General features: G+C 41.0%; 1 protein-coding gene across 1 annotated transcript; it reads left to right on the plus strand.

Moving 5' to 3' along the window:
* Positions 1 to 37: 37 nt before the first annotated feature.
* On the plus strand, positions 38 to 12531 carry MEIKIN (meiotic kinetochore factor). Its single transcript, XM_040573984.1, has 13 exons — positions 38 to 1059; positions 2721 to 2808; positions 3020 to 3098; positions 3976 to 4036; positions 4883 to 5029; positions 5499 to 5618; positions 5863 to 5899; positions 7141 to 7202; positions 7871 to 7965; positions 8313 to 8495; positions 8853 to 8933; positions 9861 to 9984; positions 12305 to 12531. The coding sequence occupies exons 1-13, from the start codon at positions 900 to 902 to the stop codon at positions 12349 to 12351; spliced, it is 1284 nt and encodes a 427-aa protein (XP_040429918.1). The 5' UTR covers positions 38 to 899; the 3' UTR covers positions 12352 to 12531.
* The last annotated feature ends 2508 nt before the right edge of the window (positions 12532 to 15039 follow it).

The raw sequence follows: 15039 nt of genomic DNA on the forward strand, positions 1-15039 counted from the left end.
GTATTTTTTCAGACTGTGTCTAAAACAATAAACTTTAAAAGCACTCAGCCTCTATTCCAGTTTTTGCGTGCAGTTGCATCTATCCCTTTGCTGGTCATCCAGTAATGCCAAGGAATTATCTTATTTTGCCTTGTTAAAGAAGCAACGAGATTCCTCTTCTCTATAAACACAAGCTGAAGCATCTGGTCTGATCACCAAAGGGAATATAACGTACACGATTCTGGCTGCAGGGCGTGTCACGGACCTAAATATACCTGCAGATTTGTTAGTCACGGTCAGAGGAGCTGAGCAGCAGCATCAGCACACAAGCCAAAGCCACCAGACGGAAAAGTGGGATGGGGCTGGAAGTTTCATGGGAAATCGTACTTTCTGATGATTCATTTTTCGCCAGAAACCAGGGGCTGGAGCTCGCTTTACGGAAGGCAGCCACCAGAGCTGCAGCCTGCCAACACCTCCCGGGTGTCCCTAGCCTGAGGGCCCCAGAGCTGATCCTACGGGCGCGCCCAGCCGGGGGCAGTTCCCCTCGGCTTCCATTTCTCCCTTCCATCCTCACAACCGCCCGAGATGTTAATTTATCACCCGCCCGGCACAAATCCCCTCAGGCCCAATGTTTATTGATGTAACGCCCAGAAAAATCCAACCCTCCCCCTTCCCCCGCAGCCGCCTCAGCCCGGGCGGAGCCGAGCCCGGCGCCCACCCGGCCCCGGCCGAGCATCGCCGGGCTGCGGGCCCCGGGGCTGCCCTCACGGAGGACCGGAGGGGCCGGGCCGGGCCGGGGGGGCTCCGGGCTCCGCGCATGCGAGACGTGCCCCGGCTGTCCCGGCCCAACGGCGCCCGGGGGCGGTTGGAGGCGGCCGGGTGCTTCGGGAGAGGGTTGCCCCTCGCCCCCCCGGAGGGGAATGGAGCGGTGCCGGTGGCGGGGCGGCAAGGCGCCGCGGAAGAAGCGCTGCTCGTCCCCGCTGCCCGGCGGGGCGGCTGCCCTGGGCTGCCCCAGCCCGCTGCAGCCCTGCCGGCGGCGGCTGTTCGGGAGCGCGGCGCCCCGCGGGCCGCAGCCCGGCTGTAAGCGCCGCTCTTTCCCCGCCGCCATGTCGGGGGGCGCTCGGCCGGGGCGCTGGGGAGGGGAGCCGGGGGCGGTGTTTGGCCCAAAATTGAGGTTTTTGCGGCAGTTTTGGAGGCGGGTAGGGGAGCTGTGCGGGCTGGGCCAGCCGCCGGGGGAGGGCGATGGAAGATCCCCGCGGCCGGGGGCGCTTGGTTTGGGTTCTCGCTGGTTGTGGCCCGAGCAGGTTGTTGCTGCCTGTGGCTCACGGCCTGGGAAGAGCAGGTCAGGAGTCAGGGCCCTCTGCTCTGTACTAGCCATTAGTGAGTAATAAAAAGGAGTTTTCTATTTCGTAAGGTACTTCTTTTTTCTTTTTTTTCTTTTTTTATTTTTTCTGGCCAGCAAACCACTTCCTCTGGAAACAGCGTGACAAAACCCCTGCCCACCTCTGGAAGGCTTTAATAATTTGCTTAAAGCCGTTCCTCGAAAGGAACGGCCTCGCAGTAGTATACAAGTTTGCCAATCTCCTGTTAGGAATTGGAGGCTTTAAAGGAAAAAAATGTGGTCAGAACGGGATTTAAAAACTGATGGTAGTCTTGGGACTTGCTAACGTAAATGGGGAAGGTAACATAACGTAAATGTGGTAACGTAAATGTTGGAGGTCTCAGTTGTCTATGGGTAAGAGTTTAAAGGAGTTTAAAGAGTTTAAAGGGTGCAGTGAGCATCGCTTCTGGTCTTGGCCATGCTCTGCTGGCTCGTGCTCATGGAGGCGTTTGGTTCTCTCGCACAGCTGGCCACGTACAGCAGGCAGCTGCTGAGGTCTGTTCGCTTATACTGGCGTGTATGGGGAAGAAAGAGGGAAAGGGGTGAGTCCTGATCGTACGTTGTCCAGCCCTGAAACCCAGGGAGTTTTAGCTAAAGGGCCCTGTACGATGCTAGGGCAAGGCAGCACATTAGACCTGTTTCTTAGCACGGAGATGCTTTTTTAACTTGCTGTCCCAGAAGTGCGACTCTAGAAAAGTTAGGCCATTTCAAACTGTAGGCTACTGAAAATAAAACATAAAGCTCTGAAACCTCTAAAACTAGCTTGAAGATATTAAAATGTGTCTCTGATATTTATCAGAGAATTACAGAATGACTTGGGTTGGAAGGGACTGTAAAGATCATCTAATTCAAACCCCCTGCTGCTGTCAGGGATACATCCCACTAGACCAGGTTGCTCAAAGCCCCATCCAGCCTGGCCTGTTTCTTAAGTAATTTGCTGTTTCTTAAGTAAGTGTGTCATCACCTTTGGATTATGTACAGTGAGGACCAATTTTTATGTAGAAGTGATTGATTATGATGTTACTGATGAACTCCATTTAAAGCCAGGTTAGACTCAAAGATCTTTTAGGCTTGGTATAGCAAAGGTCACTTCCAAGGTGGTCTGTTTTCCTTTTAATTAACAGATTTCTAAAACACCTGCAGCTGTTCTTGGTCTTGTTGATATACTGATGAAAGAAAAAAAGCTTGGGTAGAAATAATAAACCAAATCTAGACTTCGCCCTATTTGTGAAAAAATAGGGTCAAAAATTGTTGTGAGCATGGACAAGAGAGATTAAGATGCTTAAAGGTGTTGTAGTTAGAAATATTCAGTTGAATTCTAACATTAAAATTGCCAAACTAAATACTTCTCATTCCCTAGGCCTGAAGGGAAAATCCCATGTGAAAACCATGCCAAAAATTAAAGAAAATCTTGAAGTCACCGAAGTGAGCCATTCATCCAACCAAAGGTCTGTTAGAATACATTTAAATGCACCGTAATTAACGCTAGCTAATAATTTATATTGTCTTGCCTCTTGGAGATGCACAGACTGAATTCCTGGCACACTGATATTTCTCAGGCTATTTGTTGACAGCTCATAAACACATTTTGTAGTTTATGTCAGCTTCCTCTAGCTCCATGTATTGAGCTGAGCTCTGTTCTGTTTTTTTCAAATGCAGCATACAAGCGAATGTCAAAGAAATACCAGGCTTGGAAAAAAATGAGGAGAATATAGAAGACAGCACTGTACCGCTGAAGGTGAAAATGCTGCTTTGCTATTTACCTAACACTGAAAAGTGACGTTAAATTCTTTCTCTATTCAAGCAGAGCTTCTTGTGAGTTGTATTTTTCAGACATAACGTGGTCCTCTAGTTTGGTGGCATTTTCCTGTGGTTTTGGCCAGCACAGAAGCTGTTGGTGCTATAGGTAGCATGGCAAAACACCAGTGCAAATTGTCTTTGGCAAGTCACTGTTGTACTATTCCCCACATTTGTACAACTGGAACAAAGAATTTTGAGATGACTGAGTGGAACTGTTCCAGGACAGTTAACACTGCAGTTGCATAAAAAATAGGTCATCACGTGTTTGAACTGAAATCTTCTACAAGGGCCTGAAGTGATAGTGATTTAAGTATTTTTCTTAAAAAAAAAAAAAAAAAAAAAAGCTCTCACTTAGAGTCCACCAATTTACGTGTCCTGCAAACGCTTAGTTTCATAGAATATGTTGTGTAAACCATGTAAAGTTGTCTGTGTTTATAGGAACAGTCTGGGATTCTGAAAACGTGCAGCATGAGTTGTGCCTAACTAAAAATCAAGACAAGGAAAGTCATTACTCCACTGCTCTTACGTGTAACTTCAGTTGATGTCAGTATGTCACTGGAATTCTCACCCAGCAAAGACTGTAGGATCAAATTAAGGGATATTGGTTATGGATTTTAGAACTGTAAGTCAGCTTGCAGATTTGTTGATGGCACGTGAAAACAGTGCTACAAATCATGCTCTGAATAGCGAGTTTAGGTGATAAAGTACCAGACAGTATGTTTCTTATTGTCTGTTAATGCGGGAATACGTGTAACTGCATTTATTTGTCTATATCCAGTTTTCTTAGGTTGTTTGTATTGGTCATTTAATTTTAGGAATCTCTGATAATCAACTTTGAAAGTAGAGACAGTCTGAAAAATGCTGATGTTACTTCAGGTGAGTATGGTGATGCTATGTTATTTTACAGAATACATTGTATCTGTATAAAACTAAATGTAAAAAATCATTATTGAATTTTAATGATATTTCTGTAAAAGTATTGGTGTGCTGTTCTTGTATGTTATGAGACAGTAAAGGTGTTGTGATCTTTGGCTAGACTTCTGCCTCTTATTTCAGCATGTGCTTGGTTCACATGACTTGACTGTAGGCAGCCCAAACAGCACAGGAAATATTCCAAGTAGGTGAGTGTACCTTGTACTTAAGGTCTTTTGCGTGGCCAGCATACTTCTAGCTATTAAAAACTACCGATCTCAAACTTCCTGTGCCTGTGTTTATTTTAAAATCTTCTGAGAGAACTGTCTAGCTTATTCAGTAGGAAAAAAGGGAGGAGAGAGGGGAAGAGGCTATTAATATTGCCTGCTGAAGGGAAGGCTACAACACCTGAGACAGTCTTGAGTCCAGCCTGTTGAAACCACATGATCTTGGTTTTATTGTTGACAGAACTACTTGTTGACATGAGTTCTTCAATTTACTCAAACATTCGTTTTTAAAAGCTTGTTTCTAAATGGTTCTTCAGAAAATAAATCTGGCTGAGGTTTATTACCTTATCAGAGGCTAAATTCTTCAGGTATTTCTGGTGAGCCTTGGATAAGGAAGGTGTCTTCTGGTAGCTTATGGTAGTATAAAACAGGCGTCAGGATGTCCTTTGTTTTTAACTGTATTATCAGTATAAAAATATTGAATTGATAATATTTAACTTCTCACGGGAGTGGAATTTAGCTAAGGAAATCATGACGGTTTGTACAAGACTTGGAATCCTTCTTTTTTTGCCTCTCTCTCCAGATACAGGAATGACTCTTCCCACAGGCGTTTCAACGTTTCTCCTGGAGTGTTTAGATACAGATTCAACTGAAGATTATAACACAGCTGTAAGTGAAAGCCTGAACAGTTGTCCATCCCCTGAAACATTCAGAGATGAGGAAGGTTTAGGTGAGACTTTTGTTTTTTTTTTTTTTTGAAGTGTTTGATGCCATAAAAATTCAGGGAACTATCTACGATAGAAAGACTAGTGGTCTCTGTTGGTGTGATGTACCAGGTCAGATCTTTGCCATGAGCCAACTTGTGCTTAATATGAAAAATGTATATCTGGTATTCCAATCCAGAGTGAATCAGGACCTGATATAATTTGAATTGTACTGTAAGCTTAAAGTATTTGCTGTTAATACAAGCTGTTTGTAGGGAATGACCAGCTAATCTGCCTTCAGCCAACCTTTGAGACAAATTTCTCCCAAACTTTTCTGCATCTGTTTGAACCAAGACAATGCTTTCACTTTGCTTTAAGGTTATTGTCTTGCAAATGAGAGTTTGGTCAAAATTTTAGTAACTCGGTTTGGTCAAAATTTTAGTAACTCACTCAATTCTAGTATGGGAAGCTTACACTTATATCTTCTGTGTCCAGAGAGAAGTAATCCTTACTTTGAGGACTTCATTAAATACAAGAACTCCACGCTCCTGGACTCCAGCAAAGCAGTGGCCATAGATAAGATACCACAGATCTCAAATCTTTCAGCAATATTAGGTAATTATTTTCTACAATACTAAATAATATATACAGAAACAAATTTCACTGTAATACAGGGAACCTGTATAAAATGTGTATCGATCATTTTATTTAAGACATGTCTGAGGAATGGGGAATAGCTTCTTGTTGGAGTTCTACATTTGCTTTTAATATTTTGCTTTATAACTTATAATTTGTTAGCATACACACTGTCTGACTTGCTTAGCTTTTTCTTTTAAAGTTTAGATTTTGTGTTTTTTAGAACCTGTATTGGAAGATTTTCAAGACCAATACACAAGGTAATCTGCAAAGCAGACTCTTTGATGCACCTGAATGCTTAGGTTTTTCCTCTTTTACATGATATTTTGGGCAGTATGAATAAGCCTGTGATCCTGCAAACACTTCTGGTGAGTTTCAACTGCCTGTGTCCCCACTGACTTTCAAATTGATGCATTAAGACAAGCAGGTATGAGCTTGCTTTATGGACTTCTCTTTCAGTACTGCAGCTGTAGGGAAACTGGTGAAAGAAAACCCAGTGCGGGATTTTATGGAAGTGGGTGTGTATCTGCAAAATCCCTGAATAAGTTGCTTTTACCCACTTATACTCCCTTTGTCAGATTTCATTCAGTTGCAAACAGCAAGATGTGTACGCCCAGGTGGTCTGGTCAGGATTACCTGTGCAGTACAGACTATGAGGAGCACCTGTTGTCAGCTCCTTATTTTTGGTGCTTGCCCAGGACAAAATTAGTTTTTGGCAGATCTTTTATTTTCTGTAGCAGTCATTAGCTAACATGGGGGCCCACCTTTGCTTCAGGATCTTGCTGAGTTCAGCCTTCAGAAATCTTAGGCCAGGTTGCTGCCCTCTATTTTTTTGTTTGTTTGTTTTATTGGGGATGTATTTTTCCCTAACAGGAACGGTATATGTGATGTGCTGCAACCCTGTTGCTGTCCTCCTGTTGTTAGGATGCCAGGTTTGCTTTTGGCAAATCGACTGTGCTGTGGTTTTATCACAATGCATGGTCTTCACAGAGTCTTCTGTACGCTGGCTTTGCCACAGTGCAGGCCTTGTGGTTCTGGCATAGACTCGCGTTCCTCATATTTGTTTCTAGGAACGATATCCTTTCTTATAATGCTTGTGCTGCTGTTTCCAGTCTTACACACAGACGTTTCCATTCATATGTTGTGTAAATGATCTTGATATAGTCTTGCCGTGTTACAGATCTCTACACAACTCAATTTGAATTTTATTGTGATCCTAAATTTTCCCCTGCATCCTCCTTAAATATGTTCTGTCCTAGCATGTTACAACGCTGAGTACTTTTCTTCAGTGACTGTCTTCTGTAGCTTTTAAATAGCAAGTATCTTCAGAATAAGCTGTTACTTGATGATAGATCATAACCTATCAAATAACTGTGAAGGGTGTTTAGTAATTTTAAAGACCCCGTTCACTCATTCTATATTTTTCTACGATTTCCTTGTATGTTGTTTTATGAACATTAACATTTATTCAGAACAGTTCACTTTTTTTCTCTTCCCCTAGAAAGCGACCATCAAAATGCAGTGATGGTTCTTCAGAATTAAGAGTTTCAACTACTCTGGCAGGTAAAGTATCACAGGGTAAGCTCAACAGTAGCTAGAAGGGAAAGTGTGAGTTGAAAATCTCAAGCAGATAAGACGTGGTTCTAAGTAACTTGTTAGGGGGTGACAAAAAAACAAAACTGCATTTTTATATTTATTCACCTGTGATGCTCAGTGAAAATTCATTTTCTTATTTAACTTATCCAGCAACAAAACTCTTAGAGTCATACTACTTACTTTAACTTAGCTCCTATCAGCCTTCACAAACAGGGTGAGGAGTCCCTCCTGTAACTACAGTTCAGAAAGGTGACTGATGCAGTTCTGGCTCTGGCCCAGGCACCACATAATTTTCCTCTGCTTAATTTGGACTGTAATAGCAGCAGAAGTTGCCACTGGCAGAGACTGCAGTGATTATGCAATTCCTCTGCTCCCATAGTATGTGTGTGTAGCAGTAAATAACCACGTGAGCATACAATTAATAAGCAACCTTATTTCCCCAAGGAAAGGGAGAGTAAAGGAGTAAAGCTGCCCTGTTGGGGGGAGGGAGAAAGGCAGATAAGAATTATGTTGAAGTAAGTATTTGTATGGGTGGCTTTGGAACAATCCCTATTTAAAAACCATCCTGTAGGACATGGGTTGAAGAGTAGCTGTGGTCTTCGTTTCAAAATTAATTTGTTGGAAATTTTTCACAGGAAAAAAAGTCTGTAAAATTACAACTGCAAGAGAGAGAACTCCAGACCGAAAACCTGGTGTGCGCTGTTCTTCACCAATAGGACCGGAAAGAAAGGTGAAAGATGTTCAGTAAATCAGCTAGGTTGTAACACAAACGACTTGCCCCTTCCTTGTACAGGTGGAAGTCCCCACCTAGAATTGTTGATGTGCATTCAAGTGTAGTTCCCGTGCAAGGAGTGCTTGCAGACCATGACATAGTGAAGACACAGCTTGTGGCTTGCCTGTACCTCTGGATAGCTCCAGTAGCGCCCCCTGGGCTCACTGTTTTTCAGGCTGATTGTGTCACTGCTACCAGCCCAGTTGTGCAGAGCTCGAGTATGACACTAAGATTCTTTTTGTTAGTGTTTACCAGGCTTTAGAGATTTGCTTTAGAACATGAAATATAACCGTTTCATCCTTTAGCCTGACATTCAGACTGCCGAACCCAGAGGGGTGAAGTGCAAGAGAAATGAAGAATTTTCTAATCCGTTAGAAGATGATGCATCATCACTCAGTCAGCTTGAATCTGTCCCAGCAAATGTTTCAGCCAAATCAGTGGGGGTGACAGCAGAAGCACTGCCATCCAGACAGACAGATGCTGTGGTGGTAAGTATTTCCATTGTGCTCTGCTGATGAATAAAGGCATAAAATTGAAGTGAGAATTCTGAATCATGGCAAAAGTAGCAATTAAATAGGAAAAGTGTTAGGAAGTGTTTTATCCCCTAGTTTTAAGGGGACCTCAAAAGTATTTTTTCTGGGCTGCAATAAACTGGTTCTCTGTCTTAATTCTGGAGTGCATGAGACAAAAAGCAAACAGCTGGAATTCAGTACTTAAATGCTAAGAACTGTTAGTGATTTTTAATGTAGCTGCTATAAAGCAGTATAGTCTACTAAGGGAATACTGTAGGAATAATAATGAGTAGACAAGAATTTTGTATTTAATTCTTCCCTGTTTTTGTTTAGCAAATGAATTCTACTGTGCCGATCATGGAGAAAAAAAAAGCCCTAGAAAACACTGATTATGCTCAGCGTGCAAAGCTAGATGTGAGTGTGTATCCTGCTATACCTTTTTTTAATGATTAAAAACAAAATGGTCTTTGGCACAATCCAATTCTTGCTATGCTGATGGTACGATACAAACTACACAACAAACTGTTAAATACAATCAGCTGAACAGTTTAAAAGAAAAGAAAAAATCTTAGGTATATATTTTTTTGCATTTTTATAACATCTTCTAATGGAAAAACAGCACTTAGCCTTACTCCCATTACCTCTTCTTTCCAAACAAACTTGCTATTTAAATGCCAGTTTGGATTCTTTGTCAGTAAAAGTAGTGCTACCACTTCTGTCAGTATGGGAGTAGAAGTAATGTCTCTGTTACTTTCATGCCATAGCTCCCAACAAGTCAGCAAACTGTGATTTTTGTAGAAAAATGGAAACTTTAAAGAGAAAGATAAATTTGTTTAGCACCAGGTGATTTGGAAGGATTTAAGTTGTAGAACTTAATATACTGTTGCAAATGAGCTTCAGTTTATGGGCGCTAGATTAACAGATAGAGAAGATCAGGGTCTTGTTACAGGCTGAAAACAAAAAGTAGGAGGCTGGAGTCCTAAATCACATTTTTGAAGCAATAGAACATCTTTCACATGAGCCAACAAATGTTATCTAATTTGAATTGTTGTCTGTTCTTTAATTGGGCAGTTATTGCTGCATGTTTTGTATTTTGATGGAGCTATAGCTTAGCTTGTCACCAGCCTCATCAGGGGAAAACTTATTCCTGAATACCCCTGTCCATATGTAAATTCAGAAGAAATTGTTTGTGCGTCTCTGAGCTCAGAAAAAGAAAATGATCTTCAGAGTCCAGAAGAAAAGAGTTCTAATGTTATGGCACTCCATAAATCCAGTCTTTGCGTGCTAGTATGTACAGTACTATTAAATAGTTGTGTGAATGAAATGTCATTATTTTTTCAGCCTTTGTGTTCTGGAAAAGAAATCTGCTCCATTGTCAGAACCTCACCAGGTAATAGGTCTTCCAGGCATCACCAAATTCCAGTTAACACAAAAAAGTTCTGCCTTCCTGAAGGAGTGCCTGAAGGTAATGGAATATAGAATTGATTCACTGTGTAAATAATAACTATCTATTTGTGTTTAAAGGCTTTTTTAAAAATCTGAATATTTGGAAGAATCACAGGGTTAAAGGTTAAAATGCCATGAAAACTTCAAATCCTGACTTAACACTGTTTTCCCGTAGTAGTACTTACAGACAAACTACACTAACACTTTCTGCTCGAAGGGTCTTCGATATATCAATTCAGACAGTCTTAGAAGTACAAAGGCTACGCCTGCCAGTGTAACAGTGGGAAGAGCTCACAAACTGTCCATCTGCCTGCATCTCACTACAGTCGGTTGACTCTTTCCCCAGCTGGCCTGTAGAAGTGTCACAGTGTGGACTGGAAAGTAATACTAAAATAAGATCTTCTGTCTTCACAAGCCAATAACTTTCTATCTGTCTTGATCATCTGTTTATCTTTTAAGTACCTAAAGCTGCTTCTCCCGCTGCCCAGTCAATAAGATGATACAGAACCTGTTTTGCTAAATACTTAGTTGGCATCTCAGCTTCTTTATAAAACTGTCGTGTTTTCTGTTTCATTATCATGGGAGTAACTTTTAGTTGGCATTGTTAAGATATCAGCTGGTTGACAATTTTCTGCTGAACAAATTCTATTTGAACAACCCCTCTTTCCTGCCTGTAATGTTAGCTTCACTCTCCATGTTGTTAGACAAGATATTCCGAAACTTCTGCTAAGCGTTTTCTTGTAGCAGATGACACGTGCTATAAAATATTTGCCTATACAGGGCTCAGCAAAACTGGGCTCTTGGCCACTAAGGGGGCACTGGGCGTTAAGTTACTGATTAAGGTACAGGACAAGTTGAAGGTGAATTCTTCTGAAGAAAACTAGAGCTTTGCACTTCAATATGGCTAATTTAAACTAACGTATAAGCTTTTGGAAAGAGAGATTTGTATAGAAAGACTCTGTCCCTGGAGGGTATTTAAGAAAAGCTGCTTCTGTCTGATCTGTCTTCAAAGCTGTGATTAAACTTCCGGAACAAGACATTGTGTTGCACATCTCCAGTTTACTTTCTGCTTTTTTGACTTAGCTTCAGTTCATTCAGATCTGTTAGCAGTGTTTCCATTTCATAGGCTAGATCATTAGAGACAGAAGGTGCTACTAGGTAACACTGGGAATATCTGCGCCTCTTCAAGGTGCTCCGATACACAACTTTGAGCTTCATTGCTTTGAGCTTCATATGGAGACTCTCTAGAATCAACTTGTTTAGTAAGTTGTTATCCTTTATCTTATTTCTAAGGTGAAGATGTCTGACTTTAGCGTTCAGCCACTGGCAGGTTTTACGGCTTTCTCAGCTAAACTGAGCTCTTTAGCATCCACATTTTTTCTCTGAAAGTAGTTCATATAGTAGGCTATGTTTTTCTTTAAGGATTGTCTATTTCTCTCTAAAGGTTTCTGTTCTTTCTCTGAGACCCTCAGCGTAGGGGGAAGCTCCTTTCTTCACTTCCTAGATTTTTTTAAAACAAGAATGAGAACTGTGTACAGAATTGTCTCATTGCTACCACAGAGTTAAAATTCTCTCCCTTTCTGGTCTCTCTTGAAGTTTCTCAGTGTGCCGCTGGATGGCATATGTCTTCCTAAATTTAAAACAGTTCTTTACAGACAGTGTCTGCAAGTTGTATTCATGTGTCATATATGCTGTTTTAATCCAGTGTAGTGATGCTGTATAAGCATAATAGTGTTCAGAAATGCTGAATATGCACAAGTTTTCGATGGAATTGCAGGTTCCTAGCTCCAGATATTCTCCTGCTTTAACACAGCTTGAGTGTATGCAGCATCTAGAATGCAGGGAAGTGCTTTAAGTGTGTGTGTTAACTAATGGCAATCATGTGATGCTTCCGTACAGATCAAGGAACTCAGTGTGACAAGGATGTAAGGTCATGTGCCTGAGAGAATTGTGGCAATACTGAACATAGGTCATACTTGGTAGGCGAGTGGGTCTTAGAAAGTGTTGCTATCAGAACAAAACTTGTTCTTTTGTTACTGCTTCTCTAGAAGAGTCTGGGAGTCGGAATTAACTTCGACTGATTAAGGGTGGGGGGATTTTTGTATGCTGGTTCTTTCCATCTCTACTTGAGGAGTCTTTTGGGTGATACTCTTTTTTCATTAGGAATGGACGTACGCTCAAAACTGTTTTTCTCTTCTCACTGACAACTGACTTAGAAGATTTAGGTTACTCCAAACAAGTTATAAATAAATTTTCTTAAACATTTCAACAGCTTGTCAGAGTAATAAGCTTTCTCTTACACTTGAAAATAGCATCTAACTTATCATTCTTGTTCCCAGATACTATTACAAGTACCAAAAATTGGATCCACTGTAAACGCAGATGAGGCTTCTGGGTTTCAGCAGGAGTCAACAGAAGAAGCCAAGGGAGATGAAACGGAAGTACTAATAAGTAATTAATGGCCACATTTTTTGGCATGTACATTATCTGAAACTTAGTATACTGTTTGCAGAAAGTCTGTAAATCCCTTACTTGAACACTTTAATATTAAATTTTTTGTACAAGCAACTAGATCTTGGTCTGGCCATTATTTTTTAAAAACTCCATAAAGATGCTTCTTTAGTTCATTTAGATTTTTAAAAAGCGTGACTCAAGGACAGCAGACCAAATTCCATTAATGGATCTATTTTTGGCTCTTGCTGTGCCAAGACTTCTAGATTTTTTTTTTTAGTGCTATTGGCATTTAAAGATGTGACCTCTGCTTGAGGTAGGAATACCCAGTTTTGGGGTGCTTACATCAGTCATCTGTAGCTTCTTACGATTTCTTGCCTCCCGTCCCCATCATGTTCCCAGGTTGCTCTCTACTTCCCTACTTACTCCTTTTTTCTTTTTTTTTTTCCAATCAAGAAGTAGAGAATGCATGTCTCCCATGATGGCAGTTCTTTATGCTCTTGGCTTAACTTTGTATTATATCTGCAGTCTGGAACTGCTTTGTATTAAGTATCAGTGGACCTGATCCTTCATTTTGTGGTGCAAATTTGGGGCTGATACTGATGGATTTCTGCGGTGAAACAATGACATCATATTCTCATAAGTCTATTGAGCCTTGTTTGTGTGGTGGGTAATCTCAACACTGAATTTATGCTGTGATACAATATAATTTCTTGGCAGAGAGGTTGATCTGATGCCCTGTGGATAAGGAGCTATATGCTCTGTGGATAAAGGCTCAGAAGGCCTATCTGATAGTCAAAGATGAACAGCTGTTTGTGTCTTTTAGTAGCTTCAGACTTGTGCAGAGCAAGCAGGTGCCTTACATGAATACAAGAATTCAAAACAACAAAAAAAAACCTTTGTAGACGAATTGTCAAGCAGTGGCTGTTGGTGTTCTGGATTTTGCGGTTATGCTCATGCTACTTGGCACATAGGTTAGACTCCCAGTGCTTCCAGTTCAGTTTGTGGATTGTTAATCTGTAGATGTCATTCTTCAGTGTGCCGAACGCCTCAAACACTGACAAGAACACAGCTATTCTCCACTTGCATTTACTGCACGTTAAAGTAAGTTGGATCCCTACAAAGTTCTCACTAACAACACCCCTTGCTCAGGCTCTTTTCTAGAAATAAAGGAAGTTTTTTCATGTTTTAAAATAATAGTTTATCTTCCTAGACATCTTGAAATCTGTTTCTCAGTATTATCATCCTGAACTTGCATGCCCCAGAAGATATTTCCATGTTTCCAGAAAGCATGTCAAGAAGACACAAAATCCCCAACTTTAATTGGTTTGACAACTTCTGAAAATACCTGTGCAAGTTCAGACCTCAAGCCTTATTGCTCTGGGACAGAAACAAGTATGGATAGATGCTTATAGGTTTAGTCTATAAACAAATACTGTATAAACAAATTGTATGGCTCAAGGTTAAAAATGGTGCCATTAAATTATGTTTCCTTTAAGCGTTAGTAGAGAGAAGTAACTTGCCAGTAACTTGTTGGAGCCCTCTCACGAAAGCTAATTATCGATATCCTTGTTCTTACAAATGCTAAGCTGCTGATAATTAGGTATGCAAGAATTTAGAGCCCCTAGGAGATGCAGGTTAGCTCCCTGGTGCAGCTTTAAGGAAAATTAAGTAATGTATCTAATTAGTTGTGATTATGATGATTGTTCAAGTAAAGGATGATCCAGAATAAAAAAGTGTCTATTGTAAGGGTTATTCTCGGAGTCTTAGGAAAAAACGTATTTTGTCCCCAAAGCAGTTTTAGTTTCTGTTCAGGAAATAGACTGACAAACTACTTGGAGAGTGCAAGAGACAAAAGCAACTGTGTAACTGTGGAGTTGGCTGGAACAGCCTGAAAATTGCCGAGTTTTGCTTTTGTTTTTTCTCAGTGTGATGGGACTATGTAGGAAGACAGAAATATCATGAACCACGATCTCTCTTGTCCTTCCCTTCAGTTACGAAAGTGCTGCTTCTTATTTTCATTTTTTGTCTGACTCTTAGAGAAAGTATAATTAATTGCAAGGCTAGCGCTCTGCCCGAGGGAAGGAAACTTTAATCATTTTGAGGCTACAACAATATCCCCTCTTGTTCCCCTTTTCTGAAAGGGTAGGCATTTTCCCATGTTTTGGTTTCAAACTGGAGAATGACTACATAAAATTTCATTCACAGTGGAAACTGGCTCTTCCATGTTAGTGGATAAAAGTTATGGGTCACAGCCAGTTAATGGACGGTAAGAGCTTATTTATGCAGTGATTCAGGAAAGAAGTCCGCTCGATATCAATAGGGCTGCTCTGTCACAGACCTAGACATGATGAAGTCTTAATGGCTTGAAAGGAATTGCAGTGAGGCAGTCTGTGCAAGAGCTGTGATAGTGCTTTGTCACTAGAAAATGAGTATTGTAGACGAATGTTTCGGAAATGTTTTATACAAAAAAAAAACAACTCTAAGAAGGTTTTCATTAATACTTTTCAGTTACTTTTGATCCTAATGGTACTTACGGGAGGCAAAATGCTTGGAGATGATGAAAGATGTTTTTTCTCTTTCATTGAAATGCTAGGGGGGTATGTGTGCCTGCTGTTGGAGT

Source organism: Cygnus olor, chromosome 14 (assembly GCF_009769625.2).
Source record: "Cygnus olor isolate bCygOlo1 chromosome 14, bCygOlo1.pri.v2, whole genome shotgun sequence".
In the NCBI taxonomy this organism is placed as follows: Eukaryota; Metazoa; Chordata; class Aves; order Anseriformes; family Anatidae; genus Cygnus; species Cygnus olor.

Excerpts from the sequence above, each read along its gene's own strand:
- MEIKIN (XM_040573984.1), top strand. The coding sequence starts at position 900 with ATGGAGCGGTGCCGGTGGCGGGGCGGCAAGGCGCCGCGGAAGAAGCGC. Across the intron at positions 1,060-2,720 it reads CCGCGGGCCGCAGCCCGGCT|GCCTGAAGGGAAAATCCCAT; the intron begins GTAAGCGCCGCT and ends CTCATTCCCTAG. Across the intron at positions 8,496-8,852 it reads GACAGACAGATGCTGTGGTG|CAAATGAATTCTACTGTGCC; the intron begins GTAAGTATTTCC and ends GTTTTTGTTTAG.